The sequence below is a fragment of the Pristis pectinata genome, chromosome 15, assembly GCF_009764475.1.
Source record: "Pristis pectinata isolate sPriPec2 chromosome 15, sPriPec2.1.pri, whole genome shotgun sequence".
Lineage (NCBI taxonomy): Eukaryota > Metazoa > Chordata > Chondrichthyes > Rhinopristiformes > Pristidae > Pristis > Pristis pectinata.
Window position 1 is genome coordinate 37,437,412 of NC_067419.1, and position 20,641 is coordinate 37,458,052.

The following is a 20,641-nucleotide window of genomic DNA, read 5'->3' on the forward strand; positions in this document are numbered from 1 at the left end:
TACAAAGGGACTTGGGGGTATTCGTGCAGGATACCTTAAAGGTTAACCACCAGGTCGGATCGGTGGTAAAGAAAGCGAATGCTATGTTGGCATTCATTTTGAGAGGTATAGTGTAAAGTAAGGAAGTGTTGATGAGGCTCTACGGGGCACTAGTGAGGCGTCATTTGGAATACTGTGCACAGTTTTGGGCCCCACATCTTAGGAAGGATGTGCTGACGTTGGAGAGGGTTCAGAGGAGATTTATGAGGATGATTCCAGGAATGAAAGGGCTTACGTATGATGAGCGTTTGTCGGCTCTTGGACTGTACTCACTGGAGTACAGAAGAATGAGAGGGGACCTCATAGCGACATTTAAAATGTTGATAGGAAAGGACAGAGTAGATGTGGCTAGGCTGTTTCCCTTAGTGGGTGAGTCCAGGACCAGAGGGCACAATCTTAGAATTAGAGGGTACAGTTTCAAAACAGAGATGAGGAGAAATTTCTTTAGCCAGAGGGTGGTGAATTTGTGGAACTCCTTGCCACGTACAGTAGTGGAGGCCAGATCAGTGGGGGCATTCAAGGAGGAGATAGATAGATATCTAAATAGTCAGGGTATCAAGGGATACGGGGATAAGGCCAGAAATTGGGATTAGAATAGGTTCCCCCCCCCCCCCCCCCCCCCCATTCCCCATTTCTCATTTCTTTTTTCCCTTTTTCCTTGGAGCAGACTCGATGGGCCAAATGGCCTGCTTCTGCTCCCTTGTCTTGTGATCTTGTGATAATATTCTTCCTCATTGTCACTGAGCTAGAGTCATAGAACCAACTCTTAATCACACTCTGCCAATACATGCACTTATCAACCTGCAGCAATTCAAAAAGATGGCTAACCATCGCTTTTTCAAAGGAAAATAGGAATAGGCAATAAATGCTGCACTTGCTGGTAGTGCCGACGTTCCATAAATTAATTATGCAAATGTTTGAATTAATCAGCTTAAGCTTAATACTAAGAATATCAGAACAATCCATTTATATCTGTAAATTTTCACTTTACGAATATCTTTGCTTCCACATCTATACATTATAGTTAAGCTGTGCAGAGGAGATATAGAACAGCACCTTGTTTAAATGTATTACCATTTATAATTTTTATCTGCTTTTTCAATTAGATTTCCAATGCTATTTAGCCAATTGGTTCCAGCAGATTTACTTATGAATGAATAAATTTATATTGTGTGCAGTTTGGTGTAAGACCTTCAGGGAGTGAATCTCATGTTGATATTAATGAGCTTATGGTATTATGCTTTTACACATGTTACAGCATGGAGGCAAATTTTTGCCATAAAATCCTTTTACATTTACTGAGTTAATGCAGAAAAATACTCCGAGCTCAGCTGAAAAGGAAATTGATTGGAAATAAATTAAGTACTTCTCTCTTTCTGTATCTATATGAGAGGAAAGGGGGAATATAAGGCATCATCTCTTGTCTAAAACATTACTTATACAGCACTGTAACAGGCCCTTCCAGCCCAACGAGCCTGCACTACCCAATTACACCCAAGTTAACCTACTAACCCATATGTCTTTGGAATGTGGGAGGAAACCCCACAGTCAGGGGGAGAAGGTACAAATTCCTTACAGACAGCGGCGGGAATTAAACCCCGATCACTGATGCTGTAGAACATAGTACATAGAACAGTACAGCACATAACAGGCCCTACGGCCCACACTGTTGTGCCGACATATGCCTACAGAATGCCCATATTCCTCCATTTTCCTCTCATTCATGTGCCTATCCAAGCCGTTCTTAAAAGCCCCCAATGAATTTGCGTTTATAGCGTTATGCTAACCACTATGCTACCGTTGATTATACTGATATATTAATCAATGTCATTGTGCATGTGTGCGTGACTTGTACAGAACAGGACTTGAAAACGCAACTTAAAAGTGACTCTTTCATAAGATGAAAAGTCGCACCCTTGTTTTCACTGCTGCTGATAAATGCATTTTTTTCCTTATTTCAACCTGTACATTTTAACCAGTTGTTTGTTACACATTTACCTTTGATGTTGAAGTGGGAGGGAGGCAGCTAATCATCACCTGTTTGGAATGGGCAATAAATGCTGATCTTGCCGGCAATGCCAGATCCCAAAAATGAATTTAAAAAATTATAATTTGTCTGTCATAAGCAAAACACTTATTTTGCCTCTTGTTCAGTAGTAATGTGTGCTTTGGATGTGAATGACTACCTGCTCTGGTAGATCCTAATCCAAGATTTTAGGTTGTGTGTGCTGCTGCTTTAAAAGTTATGGAAATGAATGAAACATAAAGTAAAAATGCAGTGATGCTCAGTATCAACAGTTGATAGGGCATCGTCATTTGTAACAGTGGTAAGTATATGGAAGCTCTATTCCACAAAATATAATCTAAATCCAGATTGTTCGAGAGAATATTCAAACATCAGAAATTAATATCATAAAATATTTCTGACCTTTCAAATAAAAAAACTAAATGAATAACCATAGTGATTTAACCCAACAATGTGGTTGTATATTCACCAGAAAGACCGAAACACTTCAAAGCACCACCTTCTTGAGGGCAACTGGCGATCTGGAATAAATGTTGGCCTTGCCGGCAATGTCTACGTCCCATTAAATGAATAATGTAATGCACCTCATTAACTGCACCTCGTGTTTAGTCTACTGGACGTTAATTTTAATGAACGGGAAACTGAGTGCAAATCTTCAGCCTCAACTTTCTACCATAGCACTTCTCCATACTGCGATCAGAAACTTGCAATTTCTGTTCTTTCTATGCTAGTTCTGCTCTTTCATTGTACACTTGAAATTGCTTTAGTTAACTGGAAGATTGTACTCCTTGCCAATTCCTTTTTTAATTCTTTATTGCAGGAAGTATTATGGAGAGAAGATTGGAATATATTTTGCTTGGCTTGGTTTCTATACAGGCATGCTGGCCATTGCTGGGTTTGCTGGTCTCCTGTGCTTTATTTTTGGAATACTAACAATGGATGACAGTACTTGGAGGCAAGTGAAGAAGTTTGTCTGAATAAATAAGATGGAAATTGCCAAAATGTTTGAATTTCAGTGTGCCAAACTAATTTGGTGAAACTTTGAGGTGTGCTATATACTGACAGTTGCTGTTAATTGATGTTGTACAGTTTTCTGATGGCAGTTCTATATCTATGGAATGTTTGTGAAAATATGCTGGAACTTTTAGGAGCATTTATGAAAATATCTACAGATTTTAGTTTCCCTTTATCCCACTGAATGATTCACTCAAGTGGCTCAGGAAGCTATTTCCTGACAAAATGGTAAAACATTTTATGTATTATTTTGTTTTACAGTTGTGTCTTAAATAATTGGGTTTAAATTTTTCAGTTTTAAACAATAAAAACTGAAGAAGCCCTCCTGAACACCATTGTAGAAGGCTAAATGTTGTTGGAAAATGCCAGCAGTTCTGTGGTGAACTGACAGAGTTTACCCCTGGCAGTGTGAGCATGTCAGGACTTTCTAAAGCAGAAGTCCCAGCCTCAAACAGGCTGACAGGTTCACCGGCTGGAAACCATCAGTACACTCCTCCATACATGGAGTCCAGTGGCAGAGCACAAACTTTTTTTGCTATCAGGTCCTGAGCTAGGTTTGAAGGGTGCAGGATCCAGAAACCCATTCAGTTCAGGAGAGATTTTACAGCTGAGAGGAAGGAATGGAAGAAGAAAGGAATTTACATTTTTTTAACATTTTGTGTTTGTTGTAATTTTGATAATCATGTAACTGCTTTTAGGTGACAATAATGGTTTAAAAATATTTTTTGTTTTTTTATTTCATTGTCAATAGTTTTTAAATGCTTCTGACTGGTAGCAGGGTGGTGAGGATAGCTTTGCTATCTGTCAGTTCTTTGGGCAGGGCTTACTGTAGCCCATCCATGTGACCTGATTATGGGACTTGTGGGCCAGGTGTCACTCTAGGCTTTGCTGATTGGTCTCAAGATGCTCCTGATTTGTGATCTGAACCTGGTGTCTATGGAACAATTGGATATCTGATTGGTGAGTTTGCATTGTGGCTCCAACACAGCAAACTCCAGGCCAGAAAATTTGTTTTGTTCTTTTTTTCCACAACCAATAAAAATTAAGTAAAGGCAATATATTTTAAGTATTGCCAATATTACATTTTTCTTTAACAATTTGAATTTTAAAATGGAGATATCATGAACAAAGAACTGGCCAATCATATTTGATTATGGATACATAATAGGAAATTTTATTCAGGGTTTTGGACTGATTAAGTTGGTGAGCAAAAGCCTGGAACAGTGGTTACATGGCAGGCTTTAGAGCAGCTTTGAATGTGCAGGTATTATTGTCACGACCGACCTAGTTGTAATATATAGTTGATGTATTCGAGCAAAGCATTTTTAATAATCAAAAATGGCCAAATTTGAAAGAGAGTGAAAAAGACAAACCTCTCCCACTCAGGTAAGCAAAAAGTAGAAACAATAATTCAAGTTTTATTTGTGGACCATTATGATGCAGTGAATTGATGGCAGTCAAACTGCTTCAAGCCTACAGCATGTACTTCCCACTGGCAAATATTGTTACAGCTGCTTTGTTTAAGAGTTTAGTTGACAGTGATCTCTCAGCTGTGGATCAGCTGTGTATTCCCCTCTCTCTTTTGTATCATTGTCAGATATCAAAATAAAGAAAATTAGCTTGTTAAGTGATACAGAACTACATATTGAAAGCCATTTAATTTGGTGAGGTTAGGTTAGTGCTTTTTTTTTCATTTATCCACTTGAAATACTTGCTAGTCCACTAGGAATCTGAAACCCTTCCTCCTGCACCATTTCCTGAGCCACGCATTCATCTGTGCTGTTCTCCTACAGGGAATAATGCCGAGAATGCTGTCTTTGACATACTGCTTCCAAATCTTCCTATCAATTTTCATCAACTGGCTAGAGCCAACGCCTTAGTCAAAGTTTTATTTTTATTCATCTTTGCGATCTGGGTAAGGAGTTCCAGCACTTAGACCCAGCGACAATGAAGGACCAGCAATATATTTCCAAGTCGGGATTGATGTGTAATGTGGAGGGGAACCTGCAGATGGTGGTGTTCTCTTGCACCTGCTGCCCTTGTTCTCCTTCATGGTAGAGTTCATAGGTTTAGGAGGTACTGACAGAGTAGCCTGTGTGAGTAATTGCTGTGCATTTTGTAGACGGTACATGTTGCAGCATTGTGTGCTGGCAACGGGTGGATGGGTCGTCAGCCAGGTAGACTGCTTTGTCCTGGGTGGATTTGAGGCCTAAACCAGCAGCTTTTAAAGGGACATCTCTAAGCTGTTCTATTCAGTTAAACTTTTGAACTTTTAAAATATTCATGCTCTCTCATGAAAAAAATTCTGAGTTGTGGACCCACTTATTATCTTCTTCGGGAATAACTCAAAACCATGCATTCTCTACCACACACCCAACAGTTCCTGCATACCACTTAGTTCTGTGCAGAAGTTGCCCCTTTCCAAACTTTTAACACAAGAGTGTGGTAATGATCTGGAACTTAAGAGTAGAGGATACAAAGTCGATTGGAGCTTCAAAAGGTAAAATAAGTTTTTAGGTATGGGGAAAATGTGGTGGATTGCACTCAAGGAGCAAGTGGTCTCCTCTTTCGTCATAATACTTCTATGATTCTAGGTCACTGACCATGGCATTGGATAAGTGTTGCAATTTTTCTTGATGTCTGTTTTGAGACAGGATAAAAATCATCCCCATTTACATTAATCCAGCAATAGGCCATGTATGTTTCTAATTCAGAGCATAAAATGTGGGCTATTTATTGATGTCTTAGAGTTTTACAGCAGACAGTTATTCATTACCAGTAATATCATTATTAGTTATGTAGTGCACTACCTTAACTATTGCTTTTTTATTATAGTTTGTAGTTGGATGTAGTTTAAATAATACTTCGTATTTTAGCAACCTAAACATGTATAAAGTGCTGTGCTACATTATAACAATTGGATTTTTTATTTTTGCCCTGTTTCTGTCCTAAAGTCAAGAAGTGTGTGATCCTGAGATTGGTGGTCGTATTATCATGTGTCCCCAGTGTGACAGAGATTGTCTATATTGGAGACTCAATATTACTTGTCAGTCTTCAAGGGTATGTACACTCATAACATCTTGCATCATATATGTCTATATAAATATTGTGATACTCCTGCAGTATTGTTAAAATAATCAATGATCTAAATATAGTGAAAATTGGAATTTATCTCTGATGGCCTTACTTGCCTGAATTTAACAAGAGAGATATATATTAATTGTTCAGTCCTAAATGGCAGATTTTTTCTTAGTGTATTTATGAATTACAGAATTGAAATACAGTTTAAGACAAATAACTTTTTGATTAGTCCTACTAAAGCCCCAGTGAGTAAGGAACTATTAAGTTCACACAAGTTATGTCAGGCACAGTAGTGTAGCGGCTAGCATGACGCTATTACAGCACCAGTGATCCAGGTTCAATTCCGGCCGCTGTCTGTAAGGAGTCTGTACGTTCTCCCGTGACTGCGTGGGTTTCCTCTGGGTGCTCCGGTTTCCTCCCACATTCCAAAGACATACAGGTTAGGAAGTTGTGGGCATGCTATGTTGGCGCCGGAAGCGTGGCGACACTTGCGGGTTGCCCCCAGAACACGCAAAGATGCATTTCACTGTGTGTTTCGATGTACATGTGACTAATAAAGAAATCTTATCTTAAGTTATTGCTGCCTATTTAGGTTCAGCTGTAAAGACAGTAAAAACAAGATAATGTATCTAAATTTAACTAAACATAAGATTTTTAGCTTATGAACTATTTTAGTAGGATCAAACCTTGCAGATGGATTCATGGTATAACTTTAGCGTGTGAGATGATCAATATGATATCAGTAATTTCATGAAACACTTCAGAAAAGTTTCCCTGTCAGATCTAGGAGTGAAAGAGTTCTGTTGCCATTGATATTTTCAATATTTCAGTAGAGTATAATTACCCATGAAAGCAATAGAAGGACCTTTATAGATTGAGACACCTTTTTAAGATTTATATTTTTACAGGAAATGCAAAATTAAAACAGCTTATTTCAATTTCAAACGTGGTAGTTAGAATTAGAATAAAGCATAATTACATTTTCCTTCAAATTCTCTGTCTCAGATATTCATCTCCATTTTCTGCCCTTTTAAGAAATGTGAGATTATAATTTTTGTCAGTTGCTGCAGCTTTTGTCAGACCCCATGACACACGTTATGATTAGATATAATTCCACAAAAGGCATAGGTAACATCTGTGTTAATAGAATTTCAGAAATGAAATGGAATATAGCATCAGAAATTATGCATGAAAGAAGAATATTCTATTAGAATGTCACAGTGAATAATGTTTCAAGCTCTGTTTACATTTAGTATACCATTGTGCACAGGTTTATTGCATTTTTATATATAATCCACAGAAATTATCCATATTTGACAACTATGGAACACTAGCATATGCAGTATTTATGGCAATTTGGGGTAAGTGGATTGCAGTTGTTACTTTGCAGTAGAAATAATGTTGGTTAAATTCTTTCTAATCATGATTTCTGTATAATCAGATGTTTGAAGAGAAAGTAAATGGTGGCTTAGAATTTAAGACAAGATTCAAATGTGTTTTAGGTATCAGTTGCTATAACAAAATACAAAAGAAAGCTTTAATGACTCGTTGCTTGTCATAATAATACAAGTAGTTATGAGAAAGATAAGCAAATGCTATTAAAGACTGTCTGTCGCATATCATAACTGATACCTGCGGGAGAGGAGGAAAAGCGAAATATTTCCGCGTTACTCTATCTCCCACCTGCCTTCACAAGGCAATTATACAATATTCCATTTTACACTATTTCATCCAAACAACAACTTTGCTTCTATGGTGGAAATGTCCTCATTTTTTGAGTACTTTTAGGGTCCTTTCAAAGACTGCAACAAAGGCATGTTGACCAATGTTTTTGTTCCAAGACACTTTGTGGAAGTGGGTATCTAAGGCATTACATGTGTGCCTTCTGGTCCCTTTAATTAAACTATTCAACCAGACTGAATGTAACCTGTCATTATTTTAAGTCATATTCCCTTTACCTTTTATCGCTCTAAAGTCGATAATACAAACTTATAGAGCCTATCCTACTAATTTAGAACCCAATGGTTAGCTTTCATTTGTCACTCCTTCTTAGAACCTCAAAATCCCTCCCCATGAAAAACTACAGTTCTACACAAGACTTACTTTAGACTTTGTGTCTGCTAAGTATGATGCATCTTATTTTGTGCTTAATGGTACTTACTCCTGGATTTCTGTCTGTATAGCCTATAACTTCATGCACTTGCACACTAACAGATTCCTTTCCCTTCCCTAATTAGCTGGACTATACAAACCAATTTCTAACTATTATAATCAGGCCACAATGATCCACCTTTCAAAAAATTGGTTATTTTTTTTAATATACATGTTATAGCTTTGCCTATACAGCCTTATCACTGCCATGTGTCCATTGTTTTCCCACATAATGTATCTCATGTGGCAGATTTTTTTTATCTTTGCCATAATCCATTTGCCGTAATCATGAATTTTGCTGACAGAGAAGGATCTTGATCAAAAAACAACCTTCCTTATTTTACTGCAGTGTTAGTAAAACTCCGATAATCTGGCACCCTCAGGGACTTTGCTGGTACCAAACTGGCATATTTTCTGGACTATTGGATGTTATTTTTATTAATACCCCAACAAACCTTAAATTCAATTATCATAAATGTTATAAGTCTTGTAGTGAACCAGGTAAAATTAATGGGAACACTGGACCATAGCCTCAGTGAAAGAAAAGGGAGTGCAGGAACTGGGACCCGGTGAGTTGAAAGGGAGCATGGCAATAGGATCCTGGTGTGTGGATGGGAAGAGTGAGAACCAGGAACCGAGTGAGCGAGACGAGAGTGCGGGAACCAGAGCTCTGGTGCGTGAGTAAAGGCCTCAGTAAGTGTGAATGGAGGATGATAAACATCATATGGTGGGCCAGATGTCAAACCATTGGGATTTCCAAATGGTCAGATAGTGGATTATCAGAGTTGTACTGTAGTGTACTTATGTAAAATATTTTTGTATTGTAGCAGTGATAGCTGCTTCTAGTATGCATCTTCATACAATAACAGTCATTTTAAGATCATGAAGCATACGACTCTCCAGTCTTAACATTGCTGATTGATTTGAACCCTGCTGCTTGAATTGGTCACCTTTTGAAAATTGTGCTAATGCATATTCACTGATGTTTTGGCAGCTATTGTAACAATAAATGATGCCTTACAGTGACTGTCTTTTTGGAATTCTGGAAACGCCGTCAGGCGGAACTGGAGTATGAGTGGGACACTGTGGAATTAGAGCAGGAAGAGCCTCGCCGGCCAGAATATGAAGCAAAGTGCACAATTCCGAAGAAGAATCCAGTCACACAGGTAAATGAATCAGTTCGGTAGGCCCGTCAGGCCTTGAAAAACAAGGTAACTCCCACAGACATTGTCAATATTCCTACAAAAAGAAATTTACTACCTTTTGCTCTACCCAAGATTGATGTAATAAGAAAAAGAACCGTCACCAAAGAATCCAGGCAATTTCAGTGCTTGCATTCTTAAAAACATGTCAATGCAAACTCTCAAGTAGAAATATTTAGATTTCATTTTCTTTTTGACATATGGTAACTTGCAAGAAGAAAACTTTCAGCTTGCCAGTCTACTAAGCAAAGCTAGGCAATAGAAGACATTTTATCAAGCCTGATTAAGTTAACTGAGAATGGTCATTAGAAAATAATGCTGAGGTTTCAAATCTAGGTTATGATCTATCTGGCAAATAGCATGCTATAAGTAAAACTTTTAAATGTAAGAGAATTAAATAGGATTATGCATAATCCTATGATTTATTTATTTACAGGAAGAGGAGTTGGTTCCTTACTCGGCCTGTGGAAAATGTATGCGATTATTTTGTGGTGGAAGTACAGTCCTTTTCTGGGTGAGATGGCTGTGGTTCTCTTTTACAACTGGTTGTTTACTCATTTTCATTGATGACAAGGAGCCAAAAGTATTTAAGAACATGAAGCTCAGCAAATCTATCCCATGATTATCCTGTAAAGAAGATAATTGTTTTTAAAGTACCTCTTGGAAAAAGCTGGTAAATGTAGCCATAACACTCATGACATTTTATTAGGAAAAACTAGCCTCCTAAAGGTCAAATATATTTATTACATCAATCATACAAAATCAGAGGCAGGAAAAGCAAAGATAACAAACCATAAAATCAGAGTTAATTATGGAGAAGAAAGCCATACACCTCATCATTACTGTGCTCATTTTTCAACAGGAATACCCTAATGCTATTTTCCAGTTCATTCTTGTATATTTTGTTTTTTTTTACTTCTTTTAAAATATATCCTGTTGTTTAAGATAATGAAGTTCCTGCCACATCAGGCAACTGTGGAAAAGTTCCTTCCCAATACTTGAAAGGCAAAAAAACTGCAGTTGATAGAAATCTGAGATAAAAGCAGAAACTGTGGGGGATACTCAGCAGGCCAGTCAACATCTGCAGGGAGAGAAACAGAAATAAAGATAACCTTTTATCAGAATTGGATAAGTGAGAAAATGAATGTATTTAAAGTGCAGGGATGGTGAGGGGTGGAGAGAACAAAGGGAATATCTGTGATAGAGTGGAGGGCACCCCTCACATTTAGCTCTTTGGTCCATATTTGGACAATGGTTGAGATGTGGTCTGAAACCAAGTAGTTCTGTCAACACCCAAAGTGGCCATTGGTCACTGAGTAATTGCTACTTGCTAGTACTGTGAACCACACCTTCCACCACATTGCTGATTATTGAGATCATAGTGGGTGGTAATTATCCAGATTGAATTTGCCTTGCTTTTTGTGAATAGGACATACCAAGCCAATTTTCCACATTGTCAGATAGATGCTGGTGTTGTATCAAGACCTATGAGTGATTCTCATGATTACGTTTCTTAAGATTTAAATATACCTAAATGTTTTCTATCTATGCTCTTCCAGATTTCTCTGATTATTGCCTCAGTAGTTGCCATCATTGTCTATCGGCTGGCTGTCTTCTTTGAGTTTTCTGTCAACCTCCCTAAAGCAATTGATGATGACCTGGAGCCTCTCAAAGACTATTTAACTCCTCAGATGGCCACTTCTGTCACAGCTTCTCTCATTAATTTTGTGTTCATTATGATTTTGAACATAATCTATGAAAGAGTAGCAATAATGATTACAGATTTTGGTAAGTTAATTTCTAGATACCCATAACAATGAATCAAAACAAAAACTTATTAAAATATAGGCTAAATCGGTCTTTTTAATTGGCAAAGTCAGCTGCTTTAAATGTTTTTTTGCATAACTGCTGCATTTAATCATCAACATACCACCATGATTATTGTACAAGTGCGGTAGTCACCGGCTATACGGAGCCATTAGCTGAAACACTGTACGTTTTCATTGTAACTTTTCATGTTTAACAATACAAACCAGCAATTCTGCATAGTTATTGTGTTGATACTTAAATGTGTGCTTTATTGACTGCTGTTCTGCCTTAGTATCATTCAGTGACTGGATCAGTAGAGTGTGGCTTCAATAAGTTTAGCAGAATTTCCATACACAAGGTAGCCTGACACAGTCATGCAATACTGATGTCAAAGCTGCCTATGTAGTTGTATGGTAAAGTTGCAGTGGGAAGATGGTAGGTTTCATATTTTGGAAGGATGGAATCAAATTGCAGATAATCAAAATTTTAGTAATTGTTGAATTATTTCTCATTTTTAATTCAGAGCTTCCAAGAACACAAACAGATTATGAAAACAGTTTGACCTTGAAGATGTTTCTCTTCCAATTTGTCAACTACTATTCCTCCTGCTTCTACATAGCTTTCTTTAAAGGCAAAGTTGTAGGTTATCCTGGAGATCCAGTTTATTGGTTGGGGCGATTCAGAAATGAAGAGGTAATAATTTTCACACAACAAAGTGCTTAATCAACTGTCTTAGCTTGTATATCAAAACATGTGTTTGTTATTACTATTCATTTTGTATTTAGGATATGGAAGTGCATTAGTTATGTTACTGTTCTTGTATTCCATGGATTATCAATGAATAGTCCACCATGGAGGTTTGAAAGTTTACAAATATGAATTCATTTTTAAATATATAGAAAGAAATAAAAGTCAATAGTTATAAAATTGATTATGAAGCTGTTTATAAATACCCTTTTGGTTCACAAATGACCTCGGAGTAGAAATGCTGAAGATTTGCCTGGTTTGGACTATACTTGAGTCTATGCCAATGTGATTGACTCTTAATTCCTCAGTAGTGAGCCAGAAAGCTACTGTGTTATATCAAACTCTCACTGGTTCGAGAAGAGGGTCCACCTTGGCAATCAGGGATTTGAAACAAATGCTGTCCTCGCCAGCAGCACCCACATTGAGGAAGTGAATTGCAAAATCGCATGTTCCACTGTATCATAAGTGATTATTCACATATTGATAATGATAAATAATTTTAAAACAAAGCATTGTTTTGTATCTGAATGATATCAATATTATCCAATTAGTGAGTCAGCTCTATCTCAGAATAGTTGATCATTGGTTCATTAATGGGACCTGGAAGGGTGAATTTCTTTCTGCTCCAGATAATTCTGTAAACTTGCTTACCAACAGATGGGATAAACCTGGCAGGGAAAGGAATGAAAATCTTAACACACTGTATTGATGCTCTTAGATTTGTGATAGCACACCAATTCTTCTCACCCACTTGGCTCCCAGAATATTGTGTTTCTAACCATAAGGCATCCAAATGAAAATATGATATACACCAAAATAGACTTTTGTAACAGGGTTGTTGTGCCAATCACAGGAGTGTGTGAAAATCTCTTTACAATGTCTCAGCTGCCAATTTTTCTGTCTGGGGAAATGCACCATGATGGAACTGAAGTCTTCAATTAACAGCATAAACACAATTAAGGATATGCTATATATGGACTACTTAAGTTGAATCAATGTTCTACAATCCATTACCATAATTCATTTGTAATTAACATGCTCTGCTATCTGATAGGACTAGGTATTTTGATTGTATTTGTCCCAGGATTTTCAATTGGAGTTTTGGAATCTAGGAAACCACCTTCTGATATGTCAGGTGATGTCTAAGGCTGCCCTTTGATGTGGAAACACCTGATTCTATAAATAAAAGACTCAGAAAGAGAGAGGCAAAATCCATGAAGAATAAGCATTGCTCCTACCATCTTTTTTAAAAGCCTTTGTGTTTGAGCAAATTGGTTTCATTCTCCTTTAAAATCGCATTTCCTTTACTTGTCTTAATTTAATTATTTTACATTTTTCCTCATTAAATTATATTTGTCTTCAAATAGCCATTTTGCCAGCTGAACTGTCATTCTGAAGTTCTTGAATTGCCACCTTATGCCACACTGCTTAATTCTTCAGCAGAGTTTGCTAACATATCCTCAATTTCTGTTTAAACTATTTAATTACAGTAATACACCAATCCAAGATACCATTGAAGCATCAACCACCACAATCTCTGTCCAGGGAAATTTCTTTTGATCCTGACGCTTTGTCTCCTATCCTCTTTGCTGATATTCCACTTCATTCCTTTATCACTGTCTTTTTTTTGTTGGTAAGATATTTTGAAACATCTATAAACTGCATAAAGGGGCTATTCATTTTCTGTCAGCTGCAGAAGTTGAAAGTATTTTTCCTGATGACGTATATATTTATGTTATTATGCTATTTCTGAAAGCTGCTCAGCAAGGAGAGAGTTAACTCTTGCTTTGCTAAATTTACAGTGTGATCCTGGTGGCTGCCTCATAGAACTATCAACCCAGCTGCTGATAGTGATGGGAGGAAAAGCAATATGGAACAACATTCAAGAAGTTCTCATTCCGTAAGTCAATGAATTATTAGCTTCAAAAAGTGATTGACATTTCCAACTGAACAAAATATTTCAATGAAACAAAAATCTGCTTTAATTCCCTTTACTCTGGTTTCAAAAATCCTTAGTGTCTGTAAATACGCATATTTGAGAAGCTTGACGACCGTTTTTGTGTTGGAAGTATGGGGAAATCACTTTGCATGTACCTCACCTCCTTCTGGAAACCATTAATCTCTTGTAGATCCAGTACTATTCTCTTGTCTATTCTGTCTTGTCCATCATTGCTCCACACACTCTGGTTTCTGGTCATCAAAGCCCAGTGTGTTAATACTGCACAGATCAGTCAGATTGTATAAAATCAAATTTCCCCTTTTCTGCATGTAAATGACTGCTGGACAGAGGTTTTGTGTACGGACCAAAGTCCTCATCCAAGTATTTTTAACTGAAGTTTCTTATAGTGTGGGTACTTATGACCATTTTTTATTCCTAAATTCAGAAGTAAAATTTAGTTATGTGGGTCTTCCCTGTGCATTATCAAACCTGTGTAATGAATAACAAATGAATTCCAGAATAGGAAGCTTCCTGGTTTGAATCATATGCTGTGAAATTTGTCACAGCGATACACATTTTTTTGAACATTGTTGTTGCAGTTTCAGATCCAAAAACCTTCACGCATTTGTGGTGCATGCTGTCATATTGGTCATAGTGGTCAGCAACTAACTGAAATGTACTGGAACAGGCCTTTGGCATTACTGAAAACAATGATTTTGCTACCTAAACCCCTATGGCTTCCTGTTTTAAATCTATACTAATTAAACCTGGGTTGACAACTTCAAGTTCCTAGGAGTGAACATCACTAATAGCCTGTCCTAGTCCAACCACATAGATACCAGAGCCAAGAAAGCTCATTGGTGCCTCTACTTCCTCAGGAGGCTAAAGAAATTTGGCATGTCCCCTATGACCCTCACCAATTTTTATCAATGCACCATAGAAAGCATCTTATTCAGATGCTTCATGGCTTGGTATGGCAACTGCTCTGCCCATGACCACTAGAAACTGCAGAGATTTGTGGACACAGCTCATGGACTCCATGGACTCTGTCTGCACATCTTGCTGCCTTGGTAAAGCAGCCAACATAATCAAAGACCCCACCCACCCTGGACATTCTCTCTTCTCTGCCCTCATTGGGCAGAAAAGCCTGAAAGCATGTACCACCAGGCTCAAGGACAGCTCCTATCCCACTGTTATAAGACTATTGAACAGTCTTCTAGTATGATAAAATGGACTCTTGACCTCACAATCTACCTCGTTATGGCCTTACACCTTATTGTCTGCCTGCACTGGACTTTCTCTGTAACTGTAACACTATTCTGCATTCTGTTATTTTATTTTGTACTACCTCAATGCATTGTTGTAATGAAATGATCTGTATAGACAGTATGCAAGACAAGTTTTTCACTGTACCTGGGTACATGTGACAATAATATACCAATTTACCAATTTATTCGTCTGAAAACTTTAACTAGTTACCAACTCCTTATTGTTCTTTGTACAGGTGGTTAAAGAATCTTATAAGTCGTTGCCAGACAAAAAGTTCTGAAAATGTAATCCCCAGATGGGAACAAGACTATCAGCTGCAGCCCATATCGAAGTTGGGCTTGTTTTACGAATACCTTGAAATGGGTGCGTTTTTATAAATGTCATAATTACTAAAAAGCTTCATATTTAATTGGCATCAACTGAAATACTTCTTCCGTTACTTTAAGCCTTTTTTTCATTGAATTGTTTCACCTTCAAGAGTGAGTTACAATAATAACAACTTCCATTTGAATTATTCCCACTTATTGCTGCTTTGGGGTAATTAAAGATAATGCATAACGCTTAGAGCTGGTTCATTTACATTAAGCGTCATTGATAGGTTCCACCATTTGAACCTGAGATCAAATATCATATATTGGTGTGTAGGAGATGAGATTGAATAACCATAGGGAACACTTGTCCAAGTCAGCTCCTCTACCTGTGAGTCAGATGAAAGCAATTATATGGAAACCCACAAGGAATATTCAAATGGATTGTTCTCTTAAAAGAATTTAATCTGCTTGTGCATTTTACTTAATAATGCTCAGGTAATTCTTCCATTTCACAAGTCTCTCAAATCCGAGTAAGTTTTATGCTTCTACATTCCCCATGTATCTGGAAGTGATGTTGAAATCTAAACGCTTCCAATCCATGATGTCTCACGCATTAACTTTAATGATAGGCAACCCAGGGCTGGGTGTGAACAATTCCTCCATGTGTTTCTTTGATATCTGATAGAAACATTCAGGTAGACGATGTCTCTTATAATTATTATATCATGAACAAAAATACTGACATTTATCAAAGGAAGACCATGCAGAGAACTTTTGGCCTCCATTGACTTATTTTAATGATTAGTGTAGTGCCATGTTTCTGCCAGCAGATGACAACATTGATCTAAGTATAATAATTTTCAAAGCTGTTCCATTAACAGTTGGAGTCCTTGAGTTATACAGCACAGAAACATGGCCCACCATGTCCTTACTGGTCATCAAGTACCTATCTATATTAATCCCATTTTCCAGCACTTGGCCTGTAGCCTTCTATAATTCTTGGAATTTTAAATGCTCATCTAAATGATTCTTAAATGTGAGAGTGTACACCACCCCCTCAAGTAATGCATTCCAGTTTTCAACCACCATCCAAGTGAAACAGATATTTCCTCAAATCCCCTCTAAATCTCCTACTCTTACCTTAAAACTTACCGTCTACTCGTAGACATGTCGCTAAAGGGAAAAGTTTCTCCCTACCCTATCCATGCCCCTCATCATTTTGTATTCCTCAATCAGGTCAACCTTCAGCCTTCTCACAAGAAAGGAGAAACGGGTGTAGACACTTGCTCCTTAAGATGGCACCATTGTTCACTTTGATCAAGGCTGATCTGACCCAGGCCTCAACTCCCCTTCAGTGCCAGTTCCACATAGCCCTCAATTCCCCAATCTCTCAAAAATTTAGCCACCTTCCCTTTAAATAACCCCAATGATCTGGCCTCCACAGCCCGGTGGGGAAGAGAATTCCAGAGATTCACCATCCTGTGTGAGAATAAATTGCTGCACACCTCAGTTTTAAATGACTGCACCTTTGTACCTATGCTCCCTTGTTCAAGAATCTCCCATTAGGAGGAACATCTCAACATCTACTTTGTTTTACCCTCCTTTGGACCTCATATATTTTAATAATATTACTCCTAGTTCTTGTAAATGCCAAAAATTATAGATCTGTTTTTATCCGTTTGTGATAGGATAACTCTCTCACCCTAGGAGTTAGCCAAGTGAATCACTTCTGGACTGCCTCCAATATTAGTATGGTCTTTCTTAAACAAAGGGACCAAAACTGTAGTTTATTCTACTTTTAAACTCTAAACACATAGCAATAAAGGGCAAGATGCAATTTGTCTTCTTAAATACTTGCTGCAATTGTATGCTAACTTTTTTGTTTTTCATGCACCAGAATCTAGATCCATCTGAACTCCACTCATTAGTGGTCCCTCTCTCTATTTGGATAATAACTGCCTTTTGATTTTCCCCACCAAAGTGCATGACCTCACTCTTTTCTACATTAGACTCCATTTACTAAATTCTGCAACACTTGTCTATATTGTGTTACAGACTCCAAATATCTTTACCTCAGCACATCCTCTCACTTCTGCACTTCATAGAAAACAGACCCCACCTCTCAGCCTCTCCTCATAGCTGAAATGCTCCATCCCAGTCAACATCCTGGTGTATCCTCTCTTCTTCACCTTCGGTTCAATCCTATCCTTTTATAACACAGTGACCAGAACTGCACACAGTACTTCAGCTGTGACCTAACTAATGATTTATCTAATTGTACCATAACCTCCTGCTCTTATATTCTGTGCCCTGCCTAATGAAGGTGTTTGTATATGAAGATATACCTGTATATCTTGTATGCCTTCTTAACCACCTTATCTATTTGTATTGTTGTCTTCAGGAATCCTTTGGCCCACTGAGAACATGCTGACCATCAAGTACACCAATCCTATTTTTTTCTCCCCATTTTCCTATCAGATCACCCCAGATTCTACCACCCACACACACCAGGGACAATCCACAGCAGCCATTCAATGCACCAATCTACACATTCTTAGGATGCAGAAGAAAACCAAAGCACCTATGGGAAACCCACATGGCCACAGGGAGAACATGCAAACCCTACACATTCCTAGGATCCTTGTGTTTATCTTAGCTTTATTTGTCCTCCCAAAATCTATCACTCTGCTTTCTTCAGGATTAAACTCCATCTGCCATGTCTCTGCCCATCTTACCAACTGATCAATATCATTCTTTAGCAAATTCCACCCTCCTCACTATCAACAGCACTACCATGCTATCAATGAATATACAGAACATACCTCCCAATTTGCAGCACTGGGAGGTACAAGATGTTTTATCTTGCATGTCCATGTAAAAGGTAAAAGAAATGCAACCTTAAATTTTAAATGCCCTATTAAATTTTTCTGTAAGCCTGTAGAGATTGGTTTTCATGGTGAAAAAAATTGAAATCACACGAAGCTTATTTTATTAATCTTTTAAATATACTTGCCTTGCCTTAACATATTAAATTTCCAAACAACTTTATAAAATAAGAAACATAGAAAATATGTAACAACTGCAAAATGATAGTTACAAGTTTTGCAGATTATATTTTGTTTTAAATAGCAAGAATAGTCTAAGTAGGAGCTCTTCCCAATTTCATTTAACTGTGTGAGGGTTTGCATTCTTATTGTGCATGCTGCTCTCTCCGCACATTGTGCTAGAATTGTTTCTGAGCATTGTCACACTCTCAGTAACATTTTACTACTGATAATTTTGAAAAATGTTGTGAATTCCACTTTTACAATTTGTTTCCATAAAAATAAGCATGGCACATGGAGTGGGGGTTGTATATGAAGGGTGTGGGCAGATGCTTTTATATAGCAAATTGACAGATTCATTGTTACCTTAACTGATATTACATTATAATTTTCATTTAGTTATCTAAATTTAAAATTCTCCAATTGTTAAAGGATGAGATTTGAACTCTTGGGATTGTTAGTCCAAGCCTCTGGATTACCAATCTAGTAAAATTCCACTGTACAACTGTACCCATAATGCCATAAGTTCTTTGAAGTGTGCAGTTGATTTTAAAGTGGAATGTTGGTGAATTATGGACAGTCTTTTCAAATATAATTTCTCAGGTCAAGTTGTTGAATTTTTATATAGAATATTTTGGATATAGATAAAATTCCACCTATAACTAACATTTTCAAAAGATTAAATAGACAGAATCTATTAGCTCTGCAAAATCTGTGGGCTATAGAAGTACTGTTTTACTATTTTTCTAAATGATCCCAAATCCAGCCTTGCACAGCAGAGTGGGGAACTCCCTATACACGTTTAATTCCAGGACTGTCCAGATTAACCAAGAATAGGATTTAAATGCAAGACAGTCATGTGCCATGAATCTGTTATTTTGGTTCTGGACTATCAGAACATTTCCTGGCATTCTCTACCAAACAGAGATATAAGAAAACTGCAAACATTTGTTTGGGCAGTAAGAATTCACTTTAGATTTTTGTTCCTTTTACAGTGATACAGTTTGGATTTGCCACAATCTTTGTGGCATCATTTCCCCTGGCACCCCTGCTGGCACTGATCAATAACATCATTGAAATTCGAGTAGATGCATGGAAAATAACCACTCAGTTTCGACGCATTCTCCCAGTCAAAGCACAAGACATTGGAGCCTGGCTGCCAATCCTAAACGGAGTGGCTATTTTTGCTGCTGTGACAAATGTGAGTGGAGTCTTTGAGTCAGGATGAGGAAATGGTGGATATGTTGAACAATTATTTTGTCTTATTTGTCTTAGTGGAAGAGGATAGCATGGCAGATTCCTTCAGAAAATTAATACTGAATCTGTGATGGGAACTTACCAACATTTAATGCAAGCAAAATGATTGTAATGAAGAAAATAGTGGACTAAATCCCCAGGATGGGAGGGATTGTTCTATGAGAGAAGATTAAACAGACTGAGTTTATACTTTCTGGGGTTTAGATAAATGATTGGTGATCTCATTGAAACATGCAAGCTTCTTTCAGAGCTCAAGAGGTGGAGGCAGGGATAATATCTCCCCTGGGTGTGGTGTGTAGAACCAAAGCTACTTGAGGTCCATGTCCACAGATCATTAAAATATCATTGATAGGTACAGAACAGTAAATGGCAGGGACATGAGCATTGATGTACAGAGAGAGACGTTAGGTTGCAAGTCCATAACTCCCTGAAAGTGGCAACACAGGTGGATAGGGTAGTGAAAAAGGCATTTGGTATGCTTGCCTTCATAGGCTGAAGCATTGTAGAAGAGAGTTGGGATGTCATATTGCAGCTGTTCAAAACATTAGTTAGACTGCACTTGGAGTATCGTGTACAGTTCTGGTTGTTACGATATAGAGAGGATATGGTAGCAGTAGGGAGAATGTAGAAGACATTCACCAGGATGGAGGGCTGTAGTTATAAGGAAAGATTGGATAGGTGGGTGTATTCTCACTAGAATGTAGGAAGGATGACCTTAAGAGAGATTTATAAAATTATGGGGGCCATAAATA

General features: G+C 37.6%; 2 protein-coding genes across 4 annotated transcripts in view; one reads left to right on the top strand and one right to left on the bottom strand.

Annotated features, from left to right (window-relative positions):
• Nucleotides 1-20,641, top strand: part of ano6 (anoctamin 6) — a 107,010-nt gene that overhangs the window by 74,029 nt on the left and 12,340 nt on the right. For all 3 annotated transcript variants that reach the window (XM_052030820.1, XM_052030818.1, XM_052030819.1), the window contains 10 exons: nt 2,886-3,020; nt 6,034-6,139; nt 7,461-7,521; nt 9,335-9,477; nt 9,950-10,027; nt 11,073-11,301; nt 11,846-12,015; nt 13,872-13,969; nt 15,513-15,640; nt 19,628-19,833. In XM_052030820.1, the coding sequence (XP_051886780.1) occupies nt 2,886-3,020; nt 6,034-6,139; nt 7,461-7,521; nt 9,335-9,477; nt 9,950-10,027; nt 11,073-11,301; nt 11,846-12,015; nt 13,872-13,969; nt 15,513-15,640; nt 19,628-19,833 (1,354 nt within the window). The remainder of the gene's footprint in view (nt 1-2,885; nt 3,021-6,033; nt 6,140-7,460; nt 7,522-9,334; nt 9,478-9,949; nt 10,028-11,072; nt 11,302-11,845; nt 12,016-13,871; nt 13,970-15,512; nt 15,641-19,627; nt 19,834-20,641) is intronic.
• The window catches only part of LOC127578633 (uncharacterized), a 54,970-nt gene continuing 44,743 nt past the window's right edge, over nt 10,415-20,641 (bottom strand). Inside the window, exon 2 of the mRNA XM_052030821.1 lies at nt 10,415-10,594. Within this exon, the coding sequence (XP_051886781.1) occupies nt 10,454-10,594 (141 nt within the window). The 3' untranslated portion in view covers nt 10,415-10,453. The remainder of the gene's footprint in view (nt 10,595-20,641) is intronic.